General features: G+C 37.8%; 1 protein-coding gene across 1 annotated transcript in view; it reads left to right on the forward strand.

The window, feature by feature from the left end:
- LDLRAD3 (low density lipoprotein receptor class A domain containing 3) overlaps positions 1 to 16,901 on the forward strand; it is a 2,301,083-nt gene that overhangs the window by 1,165,843 nt on the left and 1,118,339 nt on the right. Inside the window, exon 3 of the mRNA XM_044082662.1 lies at positions 3,330 to 3,455. Within this exon, the coding sequence (XP_043938597.1) occupies positions 3,330 to 3,455 (126 nt within the window). The remainder of the gene's footprint in view (positions 1 to 3,329; positions 3,456 to 16,901) is intronic.

Genomic DNA, 16,901 nt, shown 5'->3' on the forward strand with positions numbered 1-16,901 from the left:
CTTTATTTAACTCTTTAACTTCTAAACTCCTATAGCCAACCTACGGTCCTTCAGAAAACATTTAATATTTATGATATTTAAATCTGGTGGTTTCTCCGCCTCTAATCTCATTTAAGATGTAATAATAATTATTGTACATTTAAGTGCAATAGTTGTACTGCTTGTAGGTTTACATATGAAGGGTTCTATGTGATGTTAGAACATTTACAGTACACTACAGAAATACCTGGAAATTGTACTTGCCAGACTAAATGAATAGTATACATAGCTTTGTGTTTAAGCTGCCCTAGTTACTATATAGGAAGTTGGACACCAGGATAAAAGAACATCTTTGTAACATTAAAACATAGAAGGAAAATAACGCCCTATATAAACATACTGTCAGGTACAATAATTATAAGAAGTTTCTCTTTGCAGTGGTCGAACACATACCTTATGATTTAAGAAAAATAAATTATAAAAAATCAGGTGGAACAAAGAGAAACTGAATGGCAAGTAAGATTAGAGGCAGACAAATTACCAGGTTTAAATTACACCATTAATATTGAATGTTTTCTGAAGGACTGCAGGTTGGCTATAGGGGTTTAGAAGTTAAAGGGTTAAATAAAAGGGCAGTTAACATTGGAAGTGTATTTAATTGTCTGCTTATTGTGAATGGCCAACATGATTTTATTTCAAGTATTTATTAAGGTTATGTATTTTTTTTTGCGTAATTTATTTCTGAAGAAGTCTATTGCTAATGACAAAAGCATGAAATAAAGTTGTATTAATGCTAAAGAGTTGTTTAAAGGCTTGTCTTCTGGTTTAACTGTGGTTTTAAGTAACATTTTTTCATTGTTTGGAGATTGTTCCAGTTTTATTTTGTATGTAAATAACCATGTACGCATGACTTTTAGATTTCTTCACATTCTGCAATCTAGCTACATTATCCAAGGACCATTCGATGAAAAGAATGTCCACAGCTACTCCTGTCCTAAATAATGTTTTCTATGAAAGCATCGATGATATTTATAGCATGTCCACTTGCTCTAATTGTAACATCTTTGCCAAGCATTGCAGATTGGATCTATCCAGTGCAGGATACTGTTTTTAGCCTACTGTGATCTAAAGTTTGTTTTGCTAGCCAGGAAACCAGATATGTAGCTGAGAATTCTATCCTGCCTGTTACCAAGGAGATCATCAAAGAGATCTCCTTCTTACTAGATACAAAAGTTATGTACTTACAATAATGCTAGATCTGCAAGGAGTGCGTCCCTCTTCAGCAACAGTTCCTTTCCAGACATCTTACCAGGGCTCATCACAAGCAAACCAAGCTCTGGCTCCTGTATTCTTATCACAGCTAAGGACATGGTGACTGATAACTTCCATCCTTCTCTGTCTTCTTTTCTATGGAATTATTGTAAGACATTTGCCATAGGTTTAGTAAAGTTCATACAACAAAGAACTGAAGAGATTAAGAGTTAAATGCAGTATGATAGGAACCAGTGAATGATCTGAAGACTCCAGGTGCTGGATAGTCCTATTACCCATGACATATAGCTCTAACTGTTACTGAAGACGATCACATTTATTACAGAGCTGTTGTTATGGTACATTTCAAAAAGCTACAGACATAGCAGCTGCATTCAGGAAATAGTATGGTGTACCCACTTTTGTCATGCACTTGGGAGAGTCTCCATAATAGGCACACTTTAAACATTTTCCACACAGTAGCAGACTGGCTGTATTACTGTGGCCCATAAATAATTCCCTGATAACTGTATTGTGGATGTGGCAAGTTATGATGTAGATGTAGCAAAAACCTAGGTAGACATACTTTGCTGTAAACAAACTTTCATATTGCCCTATATGGTGCTTTGCTCCCATATGCAGAAATGCTGTTATATTTTCTGCTGGAAGGCATATACGCTGCTATTTACAAGGTCCTTACACCTTGTATTGGTAATGAGCATCATTGTAATGTCTGAGTCACATTCCCTACCTAACAAGCATCATGACAGTGAACATTTATTGTGCAGCTGTCAGCAAACCACCTCATTCAGTTACCTTGTATGAGTTCATAGTGTAGCTTGGACACAAATTTAGTATCTTGCAGTACTTCCTTGTGATCCCTCATTATATATTACACATATATCACTTTCTGTACAGCATCATGTCAGTTGTCAGTGCTGACCACATACAGTGTTATCCCTTTGGCATCTCATAGTAGATCTTACCTTATGACAGTTAATGTAGAGCTGAACTGTAATGTGGAAAGTGGTGGTGATATTCTTGCTGCACTGCAGTCTTCATATACAACAAATTGAGATATAAGCTTGAAATACATTTTGTTTTTATTTCTGTCCTTAACTGTAAAGCACAGAGTGGCAGGTTATATCTAGTAATAAAGTAGCACTTACTCCTTGTCAAATGTTGATAATTTATTATTTCAGCACACTAGCATAGATAGGACATGCTTAATTAGATGGTCTTGCACAGTTTTCAGGAAAGTTCCAGATACAAGTTGACTGCTTGCTGTGTGTCGTTCTACATCCTTGGAGTTTTCCATAATAAGGTTGAGGTTGGGGGGGGGGTGACAGGATCACGCTGCACTGACTTTACCCAGTAGTTATTTTTGTAAAGGCAACAAGTGCAGCTGATTTTCTATTTTATTTGTTTGATTGTTTTGCTTTTACAAATGCATGCCTGTTTGTGTTCATTCATAAATGCCTATGTATACTAGGGAAGTTGCGGAGTCCGAAGATTGAAAGCAGAGGGAAAGACTGGATGATCAGCAGAGGGAAAGACTGGATGATCATCAGCAAACATTCCTTCCAGGAAAGAGGGTGTACAGGGGTCTGTTTGACTGAGGCACTGGGGTCTGTTTGACTGAGCCATTGGAGAATCATGGCATGTAGTCAATCGACACCACAGCTCCTGGCTGTGAGTTTGATAAGTGTGTTTCCACGTAGTACTTCATGGAGAAAAAATGTATTTGAAGGGAAGTCTGGAAGACACTTCTCCAGAGAACCCCACCACCGCATGACCTTGAGCCAAATGCAGCCACTCAGTGGTAACCTAAGAATGCATTACCTATTTTCTGTTTTGCTGGCTTATCAAGTCTGGTATGAGAATAGTAAAAGTTCAGTGTTGATGCAAGCATACAAATAGGTTTTCTCCTTGTTGAATATGAGTTAAGTGCCTCCTCGTAGCTCAGAAAATTTAATGTGAAAATTCTGTTGAAAAACTAACAAGCTGCAGTAACAGAAAAGTCCAGATTTTTTTTAGGATGAAGCATACAATGTAAGGTTATTGCATTTGGGTAATTGTCATATTTTTTTTATTTACAGCCAAAGTAAAATCCAAATGTTCTTCAACATTCTTTGCCTGTGCAAGTGGCATCCATTGCATTATAGGCCGTTTCAGGTGTAATGGATTTGAAGACTGTCCTGATGGAAGTGATGAAGAAAACTGCAGTAAGTTTGCCATGCAAATTAAAGGAAGGATGCGACCCACTTTGTCAAAGTCGCACTTGATATGCATAATGCTGATACTCTGGTCTGCTAATAATATTTCAGCTATAAAATAGAATATAAATACTCTTGAGCAGCTAGAATGATTTTGGGATACCTTCGTAGTTGTCTTTGTCACGACAGGTCTAAAGGAGAGTTAATACTTATTTTATATTCCAAATAGCATTCATTTAACTAACTGCATTTTTATTCCCGTTTTTCATCACAAAAATCAAACCACCTTATTTTCTTGACTTCTGCACATGCAGCTGATGTGGCTGTTCTCATCTTTGCAGATTTTCCTTACAAATGGAGAATAAGAAGGAAGTGATTAGCCCCCCCCCCCCTTACCTTCAAGTGCTGCGACATCTGCACAATTCTGCACAACGTAGTCTCTGTAAAGATGCACTCTATACTTCAAAATGTTCTAATGTCATATACAAGTCGTGGAAAACAGGACTGGACTAGTAATACTAGAAGAGATGTGCAGAAGTCAGGAAACCAAGCTTGGGCAAAGTACTGGTGGCATAACTGGTCACCTGCATTTGTATTTTTTGTTTAATGTAAAGCGTGACTTGTGTTCTTTAATAATCAGAACAGAAGCAACTATAGTTGAAAGCAGGCACAGATGGAAAACCTGGATTTGTACTATAAACTATAAATCACACATATTTAGTATTTGACAGTCCACAGTAGACAAGCATGCTGCTGCAGCAGCAAGCATGAGACAATCTGGGCAGAGGAACAAGCAGAGCAAATTAGGGGAACTTCCAAGGGAGAAGATACCCAAGTGTCCAAAGAGCATTTGCTTCCTTTCGCATAGGGTAGTACTTAGTAGTTAGGAAGCATTAGAAAGTGCAACCAAATGGTGGATGTGCGTGGTGTTAGCAAATTCATGTGTTTAAAGCTGACCCACTAGTACGTTGATATGAGTGGCTGTAAAGGAAGGGGGTGCTAGTGAAATACCGTCTTATAGTGCAGAGGACAATTATTTCATTGTTATTTTTATGCTTCATAGCTGTTGTGGCTGCTGTAATACTGCTTGATATTTACTTATAATGTTTTTGGCACATTTTGTTAACTTTATGTTGCAATGACTGTATATGCACTTAAGTGCACAGTCATTTTTAGGCTTGTGAAGGATAAAAAAACAACACAAAAGAGTAAAGAACTTCACCAGCTGATGAAGTTATGCTGCTTTCTCTACCATCTTGTCTGTAACCCCTGTTTTGTACCTTAGATTTCCTCCATTTCTTAGCTCTTTTTCAATAGAGGAATTCACATATTCTTGTATCAGCATCCTTATTAGCAAACTTTGTGTGCGTCAGAGATGGATTCTTGTATTAGAATTGGGAAGGAGGTGGATTCATGTATCCCGAGTCCTACAGGAAATGTGTTAATAGTACTGCAGGGCATTGACTAATGTAGTAGCATCCTGCAAAAAAGTATCTGATAAAAAGCTACATTACAAATTCTTCTCTCTTGCAGCTATTCTCTCTCTTATCAACATTCTCACCATGTAACTTGTCCATAATGCAACAAGTGCGGCCATTACTAGAATGGCCATACTGCAGTGCATTGAGATTAACCTCAAATCTTTTGCAGAGAATTTCAAGGCATCCTTCCTTAACATCCTATTTATCAGTTCAGATTTTTTAGATCACAATTTAAGGCTCAACTGGAGGATAGAGAAGAGGATGGTAAAACTCTTACCATTGCTGATGTGAAGTTTGCTGTTCTACATCACCCCTTCTATATGATGTAGGAGAGGCTGCATCAGAAGTGATTCTGGTAACAGCAGCAGAGCTTTAGCTGCCAGGAAAGAACCAGTGCAGATGCAATGGAAGTTTCCATGGTAGTCACTCACCAAGCAGTAGACATGCTTGACCAAGCCAGGGATTTTGCAGGCCACAGTCCAGGATGGAGGCCGTTGGGGGTTGTCTGTCCCAGCACCTTCCACTATGGGAGGATGTTACATATGATAGGTGGATTTTTATTTTTATTTTATTTTATTTGTATTTGCTTACCTGGGTAGAGCACTGATCTCCATAGACCTTTTTCAGACTCAAGTGCTTTCAGTTATGTGACTTGCTCAGAGTCACACATTTAGGCAGTGGCGAGTGAGGGACTCAAACTTTGGACCACTGGTTCACAGGAAATAGCTCCTTAATCCTCTGCACCCACAATCAGATGTAGCACGTAATACCAGAAACTGTGTGATCTCCCTCCTCTCCTCCTGTATCTCCTTCTGTCCCACCCCATCAGAAGAGGGCACTGTTATAAAGGTTTCAAACTTCCTTTGAAAACAGCCATCCAACAGGTCTCACCAGGCCAGAATGGGGTCCATCCTTACTCCAGATTCTTTTTATTGTCCAGAATGACCAAGGACCCAAGGCCCATTCTAGATCTAAGTGTCCTAAAATAATTGTTGAGTTAGAACAAAAGTTCTGGGTGGTCATGGTGCAAATGATTCTTCCTTAATTGTCAAGAGGGGATTGGGTGTTTTTCTCTGGACTTCCAAGATGCAGATGCGAGTAACGACTGAAAGGCTGAGCATTACTGGGGAAATAACAGAATGCCCAGGTATGTTGTAAGTGGGGCTTAATATACATGAAAGTTCTATTATTTCCCTTGCAGTGCCCACACTGGAGGATGTTATATGTTAAATTGTTTTGCATTCTTATTTTTTATTTAGTATAGTAGTATATGCATTGATACACACACACACACACGCACATATATATGGATCCCTGTCACATGATCAAGTTTTCAGAAACTCAAAATTCATATGGTTGAGATCATATGTACCAGTTTCTGAAAATTCAAAGGTTTTGAATGTAGATCAAGTTACAGTGCGGAATGGGAAATTTACTATTTTCCTCAGAGTTGGTATTTTTAAATTGCAGGGGGGCACAGGTGAGCTTCCCCCCTGCAAAAACGTAAAATAAGTTAGTTTTTTGTGTCTGTGTTTTTTTTTTTTTTGGATGTTTGAGTTTTCAGAGACTGTATCATATCGTCTCAACCATATGAATTTCGAGTTTCTGAAAACATGATCATCTGATAAGGATCTATATATATATATATATATATATATATATATATATATATATATATATATAAAATGTGTGTTTGCATGTGTGTCTGCGTATATACATATATATAATATATATATATATATATATATATATATATATATATATATATATATATGTGTGTGTGTGTGTAAATATATATATATATATATATATATATATATATATATATATATAGTTGTAAAATAGTTGCTGTGGCATATGTACAAGCTGTGTACTTGACACCCAATAAGTTATGTAAGCATTCAATGTTCCCTTATGTGCACAGACAGACTCACAGTCACACACCTGTACATAGAATCATATATATATATATATATATATATATATATATATATATATATATATATGTGTGTGTGTGTATACACACACACACACACACACACACACACACACACACACACACACACACACATACAGTTGTTCCTACTTCTTATTTTTGTACATTGTTGATGGAAAACCTCTTGCTGTATTTTCTTTGCTTACTGAATTAGTGTCGTATTTAAAAAATGTGCCTGACAAAATGTTTGAGCTAAGAAGTTGACCGGTATGTGCTCTCTCTGTCTCTCCCTCATACATACACACACAAAATTGCGTTCTTTTTTCCACTACACTAAACATGACATTTTAAGATGCTCTTAACAAAGGGAAAGTAAAATGGCAAATTCTTGCAAATGCTGCTGGAATTGCTTTTGCTAATTGGTTTATTTACTTAATTATTTGTAAGTATATGTAAACAGTCTTTATACTTTTTTTATTTTGTACTCACTAAATAGTAAAGCCAAGTTTAGAGAATGTAAAAAAGACGGTGGTGATTTGATTTAACAGCCAGTGCTTCAAGCTGCCATGAATCAGCAGATTTATTCAGGTGATATCTCTGTACATTAATAGCCTTTTGGAGAATGTTCATTCTCCAACAGGGTATCAGTATACATTTTGCCCGTTATTTAACTGCCTATAAGAACTACCAAGACATTTAGGAAAATTCAGTCATCATTATATTTGGGCTCTTCCTTTCAGACTGTCCACTGCCATGTGATGTTTACAAAGACCATAGCCATGGTTATGGTATGCCAAAGGTTGCAAGTCATCAAGATCTTCCTGATGATTGGCCTTTTGCTGCTGAGACCTTAAGGAAGTTGATACTCAATTGGCATCCTTCCCTTCAGCATTTCCAGACCTTTGGAATAACACTAAGTCTTATGATGTCTCAGATGAAGCCTTCACAAACCATCATATTTGTAGGATATTTACTGGACACCCCTCTTTGTAGTTCCTTTCAAATTCCTAGGCCCACAAGTGACTGCCACCCCTCATGCCTGGGCTCTAGGGTGGAGGGGTCATTATCCAGGGAGGAGAGCCCAAGGTGTTCAGTCACAGAATGAGGCCAGCCTAATGTCAACATCCTGGAGATCGGGGTGTTTTTTTTCTAATGCTGCAAGAATTTCATGATTCCTTTACTGTGACAGCATAGCATTGTATAGATTTATCAGTAATGCCAAGGAATGACTCATTGCTGCCTCCTTTGTTGAGAGGTGATATGGTTATGGGAACAGACCATTCATTCAGACCATATTCTGTTATTTACACAAATTGCTGAAAAGATTAGCTCCGTGGCAGGCAAGCGTAGCAGATGTCTGCTGATACCACATGAGTGGACCCTCAGCTGGAGGATGGTGAAAACTCTTTTCTACAAGTGGAAGAAGCCTTGCTGCAACCCTTTTGTCTCTGACCTACTCTGCAGCAATGACTTTTTTCCTGATTCCCCTTCTAGGATTGTGGCTCCGATACCTCAGTCCAGGTGTGGCCTGTAGGTCTCTCTTCATCCGTTTCTCCCTGTTCCTAGATTTATACAGAAGACAAAGGTGAACAAGGGCAAGGTTATTCTCATAACCTCATTTTGGCTGCAACAACTCTAGTTCCACTTATTCAAGCTTCATTTGCTGTGGAAGCCTCTCAGATTGACACCCTTCAAGATCCAGCTTTCTCACCCCTCTAGCCAGCCTCGTACAGAACTACATGCCCTCACTTTAACCAATTGTTTTTGGTTCTGATGATGACCATTGATGAAACGCACCTTAACAATGTCATCCAGATCATTATTTCTGTCCAAAAGCCCAATGTCAAGAAAACATGTAATAGCAGTAGGGTGCATGTTTCTGTGTTTGGACCATGTATAAAACATTATGACCATTTTAACTTTGATTTCTGCAGTTCTCTACTACCTTGCTCAAATTTTTGATTCCAGACTGAACTATGCTTTCATCAAAATTCACTTGGCTGCTCTGTCTAGTTTTTTTCCATCAAGGCTTTGAGAGTTGTTTGGCTGTATGTACGTTTGTGAAGCCTTTCTTATCAGACTACTGCTTAGCAGCATATTCCACCATGAAATCATTATTTTGTTAGAGAAGATCAGTCTGCCCCTTTCTGTGCCACCCTTTAGAAAGAAGCTGAAATTAATTTCCAGGAAAATTCTTTTTGGTAACCATTACTTCAGTAAGAAAAATTTCTGAGCTTTAGTCCCTGAATATTAATCCTCCACACCTTGTCTTCTGCAAAGATGGAATTGTCTTGTCAACTAATCCTGTGTTCATTCGCATGATAAATGAGGAGACTGATCTTCCTCATTCTGTTAATCTTCCCGTATTCTTTCCGAACTATGTTAAAAGTAGATTATTTGCTGCACTGTATGGATGTGCATGGATAATTGGACTTTTATCTGAAGATAACAAAAGTCTTTAGGAAAAATTCACATTTATTCGTTCTTTGCCTCAGACAAAGCAGGCAGCAAGGTTTCCAAGTCCAGTTTGTAAAAGTAGTTGTGCAGTTGCATCACGTTTTATGACAAATAAGATAACACGTCCACAGTAAGAAGGTGCCAGCTGAGCCGGATGCTTATTCTACAAGCTTCACAAGGCTTTATCAGGAACAGTTCCGTAGATGACATATGTGCAAGTGCAGCTTGAGGTTTTTGAATACCTCTGCAAGACATTACAAGCTGAATGTGGTCTCTGTTATTCTCTGGAACCACATTGATTGAGGGAATATGTTCATAAGGCCACCCAGGTAGGTCTGCTGCAGACTCTTTCCTAATCATTATGGAAGATGAATCAGGCAAGGGATAGAACTGAAAGTTATTCTCTTACCATAACACTAAATCTATATGGTTGTGTTTTGTTCTCCTCAACATCCCTCCCACCTTCCCAGCCCTTGCAGAGGGGGATCCCTCTTAGGTGGTGATACTGGTGTACTGCAAGAGCATTTGTGCTGTGCTCTGCTATTTAGTGACTTACTGAAGATTGTGATGTGCAGGGACTATGGGTAAAGGGAAGGAGATGGAACCTGGGAAGGCTTTATTATTGCACAACAGATTCAAAGCTGGCATTTCAGTCCTTGGGTGAGGAAGGAAATCACCAAGATCCAATATGCCTAGTATTGATTCACCTTAAATGACAGGCAGTTGTGCATCTGAATTCCTCCATTCATTGAGACAAAGAGAATCACTCAAGCTGTTTTCTTTGCAAACCATGTTAAAAGATGTACCTTAGGCCTGATGTTCTCTATGGAAATAGAGTCCTCAGGATTAGTATTAGAATTGGTGTCTTGGTTTATCCTTCATCTGATCAACTTCTGCCTACATCTCCCTATTAAAATCACTAACAGTTCTCAGCTCAGTCACCTTTACAGTACCAGAAGTTTTACATCCGAGCCCTTCCTTGGCAACATTTGACTTACCGACCACTTTGGAGAATGCTACAGACCCTGAGGCTCTGACTGTTTGCTGTCATTGCAGTTTTTGGATGGCCTTAGACTCCCTGGTTCACGTTTGCGTTAGAATGTTCTTTGTCTTTAAAGGTGGACTTCTGATGTTTTGGTTATAAGCTTGGTGCATTGAAGAGACAATAATGAAGAGTTCCCGTTACAAACAGAAGGCTTAAGCCGGATCCGAGAAAGAAAACCCTGGACTCAGGTTTTAATGGTAGTGCATGTGTAGCAGTAGGCAGTGAACCTGTAGAAATTATTATTTATTATTATTTAACATTTGTTTACCAGGATAGTCCGACTGGACAACAAGTGTCCATTTTCAGCAGAGTCCTGGGGAAAAAAACTCCATAAGTTTACAGAGAGAAGAAAAATTTACAAGAGAGACATTACAGAGTAGTAACATACAGATGGTAGACTTTACAGCTGTTAGTATACAATAATAGGATATTCCCCTCTTTTGGTTAAAAATACAAGTGTACAGAATATACAATGAGACTAGATAAGAACCTGGTAGAGCATTGCAAGATATTTCATAACTGAATAAGAGTATATAAATGTTTAAGTTTTCCATATATGCATTCAAGCAAATATACATGCAAGAGTATACATGCATATATATGCATACACACAGATACATACACGCACTACATATATATATATATATATATATATATATATATATATACATTATATATATATATATATTTATATATCTACATATATATAATCTATATACACACACACACACACATATATATATATATATATATATATATATATATATATATATATATATATACACACACACACACATACATACATATATATATATATATATATATATATACACACACACACACACACACACACACACATGTACATACACTCATATATAGGTTATTGCTCACACATGGATAGGTATAGTTAGAATGTGTTGTTTGTGTTGTCCAGGAAAGATGGGGTGTAGAAATAGTAAGTGGACGAGGCTTCAGGGGGTCAGTTACAGGTGCATAGATGGTTGGTGAAGAGGTATGTTTTAAGTAGGGTTTTAAAGGAGGGTGTGGAGTTTTGTAGTCTGAGGTTGCGGGAAGATTGTTCCATATTTTTGCTTTCATGGGCAAATAGTTATTCCCCGGAGTTGTTTTTGCATGTCATAGTTTCGATTAAGGCTTTGTTGGAGGACCGAAGTTGTCTATTTGAATTGCAGAACTTCAGCATGCCACTCAGGTCAGGGGTTTTCTTGGTATAGTACAGAATTAGATGAGCTACACTGAGTTTGATGGTACCTTTAATAGGTTTGGAAATTCAAACCAGTGCAAGGCTTGTAGTGAAAGGCAGAGGTGGGATCATGATTTGACATTGGTAGCGAATCTAGCAATTTTGTTGTAACAGATGGAAAGTTTATTAAGGTCAGTTTTGTAAAGATTAGTTAGAATTGGGGATACATAAAGTAGTGTAGATAGGAGGTGGGTCCTGGCTATTGTAATTCGAGATTCAGTGGTTAGATCATTTTTACAGCGATAGAGAGAACCTAGCTTTTTGTCAACTTTGGTGATGGTTGTTGTTATGTGCTTTGTGAATTTGAGTTGCTGGTCAATGGTAACCCCTAGGAGTTTAGCCTCAGTGACGGGGGTGATTTGGGTTTTGCTGGTGGAGAGTATAGAGAAGATAAGGTTCCTCTTTTTAGTAGAGTGGAATAGCATTAGTTGTGTTTTTTTGGGATGTAGTATGAGTTGTGAGTTGTTAAGCCAGTTCTCTGTTTCAGAGAAGGCTTCTTGTGCTTTTTGTTGGAGAAGATGGATGTTGGGTGCAGAGCATATGAGAGTTGTGTCGTCAGCGTATTGGACTATGTTGGTTTTAGAGGTAGCTGAGTGGAGTTGGTTTGTGAAGATATTAAAAAGAAGGGGGTCCTAGGATTGATCCTTGTGGCACTCCTAAGGTAGTTGGGAGTGGGGGGATAGAGAGTTATGCCATTTGATGGATTGTTGGCAGTTATCTAAATAGCTTTTAAACCAGAGGATGGTGGGGTTGTTAAGGTTGAGGTCAGAGAGACAAGACAGTAGTTTATTATGTGTGATTGTGTCAGATGTCTTGGATAAATCTAGGAAAGTAACTGAGACAAATTTACCTAGATTCCTGTGGAAGTTTATAGTATTGGTACATTTGAGTAGGGCAGTGGTGGTGCTGTGGGATGGATGAAATCCGTGTTGGGTTGAGGAGAGCAGGTTGTTGGTGAGGAGATAGGAGAGGAAATGGTGATGAATACATCTTTCTAGGATCTTAGAGAGGAGTGAGAGAATTGCAGCTGGTCGATAGTTGGATAGGTCTAGGGAGGGGCCACCTTTGTGGAGTGGTATGATATATGAGGCTTTCCACAGGACTGGAACAGTGTGTTTGGTGATGGATCTATTTATTAGAAGTGAAATGGGATAGGCTATAGCTGTGGATGCAATTTGGAGGTATTTGGCAGGAAGGTTATCAGCTGCAAGGGTGGTTGGTTTGAGTCTGGCTAGGAGTTTTTGGATAGTAGAGGTAGGAACAGACTTAAGTGTGAAATGTATGGAATTGATTTGGGCCTGAGGTGGTGGTGAGGTGTTAGAGGAAGTGATGTTTAAGAGTTTGAGTACCGAGGAGGTGAAATCGTTATTAAAGCTAGAGGCTATGTCCAGGTCTGTACCTGTTATACTGGATGCGGGAGTGGTACTTTTTCCAGACTGTAGGATGTTATTTATTGTTGGGTTTGGTACTGTGTTTTTTTTGTTGAGTGGTACAGTAATTTTCTTTATCGAGCTTAACCTGCTTTTTTGCTTTGTAAATTAAGTTTACTCATGATGAAACTCCAGTAATAGGAACATTTTTTATGCATCCTAGTTGCAGAATGGCCATAATAGGATTGGATATTTTAAACAGGCTTAGGTAGAGTAATTGATTTTTCCAACTGTATTCTGTGGAAAACAAGAAATGAAAGTGAATTGAGTGTTAAATTACAGTGCTTGACAATATAGTTTAGCATGGTGGAGAGTAAGGGGAAACCAGGCAGGGCCTTTGACAGATGAACAAAGCGATGTTTGGAATACCATAAAACAAGAATTTCAGGCCTTATGGGCAGAAACAAAAACAGGTTGTGAAAGCCAAAAGTTCCAATTATGGTGGGAGGTGCAAAGGATTACATTCCTCCTTTCCAAAAATAGTATCCGATTCCATCTGAGGCAGCTGATGACATGAGGAAATGCATTTTAGATTGGGAACTTGCAGGCATATTCAAAAGGGACATAGTCCAACAAATTCACCTATTTGGCCAGTTAAAAAAGAAGGATGGGTGTTACCGTTTGGTAATAGACCTCTGTAAGGTTAATTAGTACAGACGGCAATGAGCACATTTGATACCAGGAATTCCAGAAATAGCAGCTCGCATAAAACCACAAAGTAATTGGTATACAGTGATAGATGTAGCAAATACATTTTTTGCAGTACCACTTCAGAAAAAGGAATGGCAAAGGTTTGCTTGTACCTTTAGAATCAACAGTATGTCATGACTAGATTACCTCAGGGTTTTCAAAACAGTCTTGTCATTTTTCATCAGATAGTAGGGACATTCTTACAGGATGTGAGTAAAGATGACAGTGTTATTCATTATACTGATGACATTCTGATACAGTCAGAGACTGTAGAGCAGCACATGTCATATCTAAGAAAAGTTCTGAGACAGTTGCAAGAGACAGGTTTCAAAGTAAACAGACAAAATACAGTTCTTATCACAAGAAGTAACATTTCTTGGAGCAATTATCAGACCGACAGGGAGGACTCCTTGTCAGGAAAAGGTGAAGGGTATTCTGCAATTGTCCTCTATAAAATGTTGGTAGCTCAAAAAGAAGAGTTGAATCTACAATGGAGTCAAATCTTCTTTTTTGTAGTTCATGATTCCAAATCTGAAATTGTGTTACTGAGAAGGAAAAACAGTTCAAACAATTTATATATATTTTTTCTATCAAATACATATTACTATGAGGGAAACATGTTTTAATTTATATAATTCTGTCATTTCTTAATAATACAACCTTTGAAGTTACTTCTCTTAGAAAATTGTTGGGGATGATAGTAGAAGATAGTCTTAAATTTGATTTGCATATAGAAAATTACATAAAAACTCACCAAAACTAGGGATACTTCACAGAGCCAAAACCATTCTCACCAATACAACTATAACTGCACTTTCCACTACTTACCTAATCCCCTCTCTACTTTGTGGCACTCCCCATCCTTACTAACCTCCAGGCATAACAAAAAAAAAAAAAAACTTCAACAATGCTGTAATAAAGTGGATAAAATTGCAGTAAATATCCCTTTCAGAACCCACCACCATTGCACTGTAATGTCTTAATTGGTTAGAACTACCCCATCAACTAATATATACACAGCTTTTTGCCACCTTTAAAATCACCCATCCGCGTATCCAGCACTAAATGTCATTTTACACAACTATGTTCCCAATCTACTGTTACAATCCAGTGACCAAAAACTCCTTTCAGTCCACAAACCTGTCAAATCTGCTTGGCATGGTCTGTATTCATACTATGTTGCCAAGGCCTGGAACTCCTTACCTGTATCCATCAGGTCAGTACCCTACCTCCAGTCCTTTAAAACCATTATGAAAGACATCCTAGCCAAAATCTTTCAATGTTATTAAACTATATCCCTAAACACAAACAAGTACCTATTCATACCTTACACCTCCTTACTTTTTCTTCTTCATTCATTTCATTAATTCAGTCAATTTCTCTTCTGTTTCTAAATATGCCATAACCCTGTTTTTTTTTTCTCCCTTCATACTGTAATTCCTGTTTGTATTATAATAATTGAACTGGCTACAATTTCTCTAAATATTAAACATTGTTGCATCTATTCTTAAGCAATGTTTTTACATTGTCTAATTTGGTATAATTATTTAAACTGTAGATAGTTTTGTATTATTTTTGAAGATTGTAAAATTATTCTTAAGATGTTTTTGTAGTACTTTGGCAATAGCCAGAGCGAGTCATCACTCCATATATGTGCAATATGAACAGAGTTTATCACACTACTAATGTGGATGTGCAATATTCTGCGCAAATCACAATGGCAATTCTTAGTCTGTGAAATACCTACTAGTATAATATTGTCTAATGTCTTATTGTCTAGTATGTGGTAAATTTGTGTCAAGTATCCTAATTATTACTGTCCCTCTAATTATGCAGTTGTTATGTCTTGCACTGAGACCAAGCAATGAAATTTTGTTCAGCAATAAAGTTTACTTTGACTTTGACATGAATATGGGTATTGCTGAATCAATTTGCGTGTGGGTGCATAGTTTACAGCAGTTGCCTTTGTTTTATCTTCATTAATTTTGTATCCCGAAAAGGCTTGAAACTCTCAGAATGTTCCACAACTGTGAAATGTCCTTTTCTGGTTTTATCAAGTACAAAATAATATAATTTGCAAGTACCATACCAGTTATATCCCAGAATTTCTGAGCCCCTTGTTTTCATTGCCCATGGTTCTAAATGTAACACAAATTACAAAGGGGAAAGAGGATTACCCCCCCCCGTTCCTATGTTCAAACAGAACTTATCAGAAAGGAACCACCCCACTTGTTCTTTTTATCGTAGAATTATTTAAGAAATGAGTATACAGCTGTTAAAATCTGTCACCATACTTTTTAAACTAAGTGTACGAGGAGAGAAAGATTCTTGAAGAAAGGGAATGAAAGCAGGGCAGTCCGAAAAATGATGACCTAGGAGAATAACCTCAATTAAAGGGTTACTTATGGAACCACTACTGAAAGAAAGTATTTTGGGAATTCTGTAAGCATATAAAGTAGTGTACGCAAGGCAATGTGTACTGTTCTTTTAAGTGACCCAGTGAAAATCAGGCAGTTTAAGAGGCAACAAAGAAGGCCAGTGAAAGAGTTGTAGGTTTTATTCCTCCAGTGTACATCCATTATAACTCTGAGCAAAGAACTGAACCAGACAGTGCTCCTGGAATGTAACCGAATGAAGCATTGGTGCTTATGTTTTTAGCTGGTTCATGAGTAAGTAAAACTATTGGGCTGCTTCAGCACGAGAAAATAATGAGTGTATTGTACCTTTCTGTAAATAGGTAGACTCATTTTTATAAGGACACAGACCGGGTGAAGACAATTCAAAGGAGAGCAACAAAGTAGTGCATGATCTACCGCAGAATCTAGATAGTGTCTCTAGCAGACATTAGTATGTTATATCTTAGCAAAAAGGGGCCCTACTGTTCACAGACTTAGGAAATAGATGTGGTTTGGGCACTACTTTTAGTGAAGCACTACATTTTATAGACATTAATCCCAGTATTCCAAAGCCATGTACAGTAATCCATTCCATGCTCTTACACATGAACATGTAGTGCACTAGTGTTTTCCATGCACTCCTTTGCTGCTAATACTATCTAGTGAGGTATACTGCACATAGCTAAGCTGCTTTTCCGCACTGCACTGTTATGTACAGTCATACCTAGCAGTGATCCATAAACATCATTCAGTCATTAG

The sequence above is a fragment of the Protopterus annectens genome, chromosome 9.part0 (genome assembly GCF_019279795.1).
Source record: "Protopterus annectens isolate FY-2018-M chromosome 9.part0, PAN1.0, whole genome shotgun sequence".
Lineage (NCBI taxonomy): Eukaryota > Metazoa > Chordata > Ceratodontiformes > Protopteridae > Protopterus > Protopterus annectens.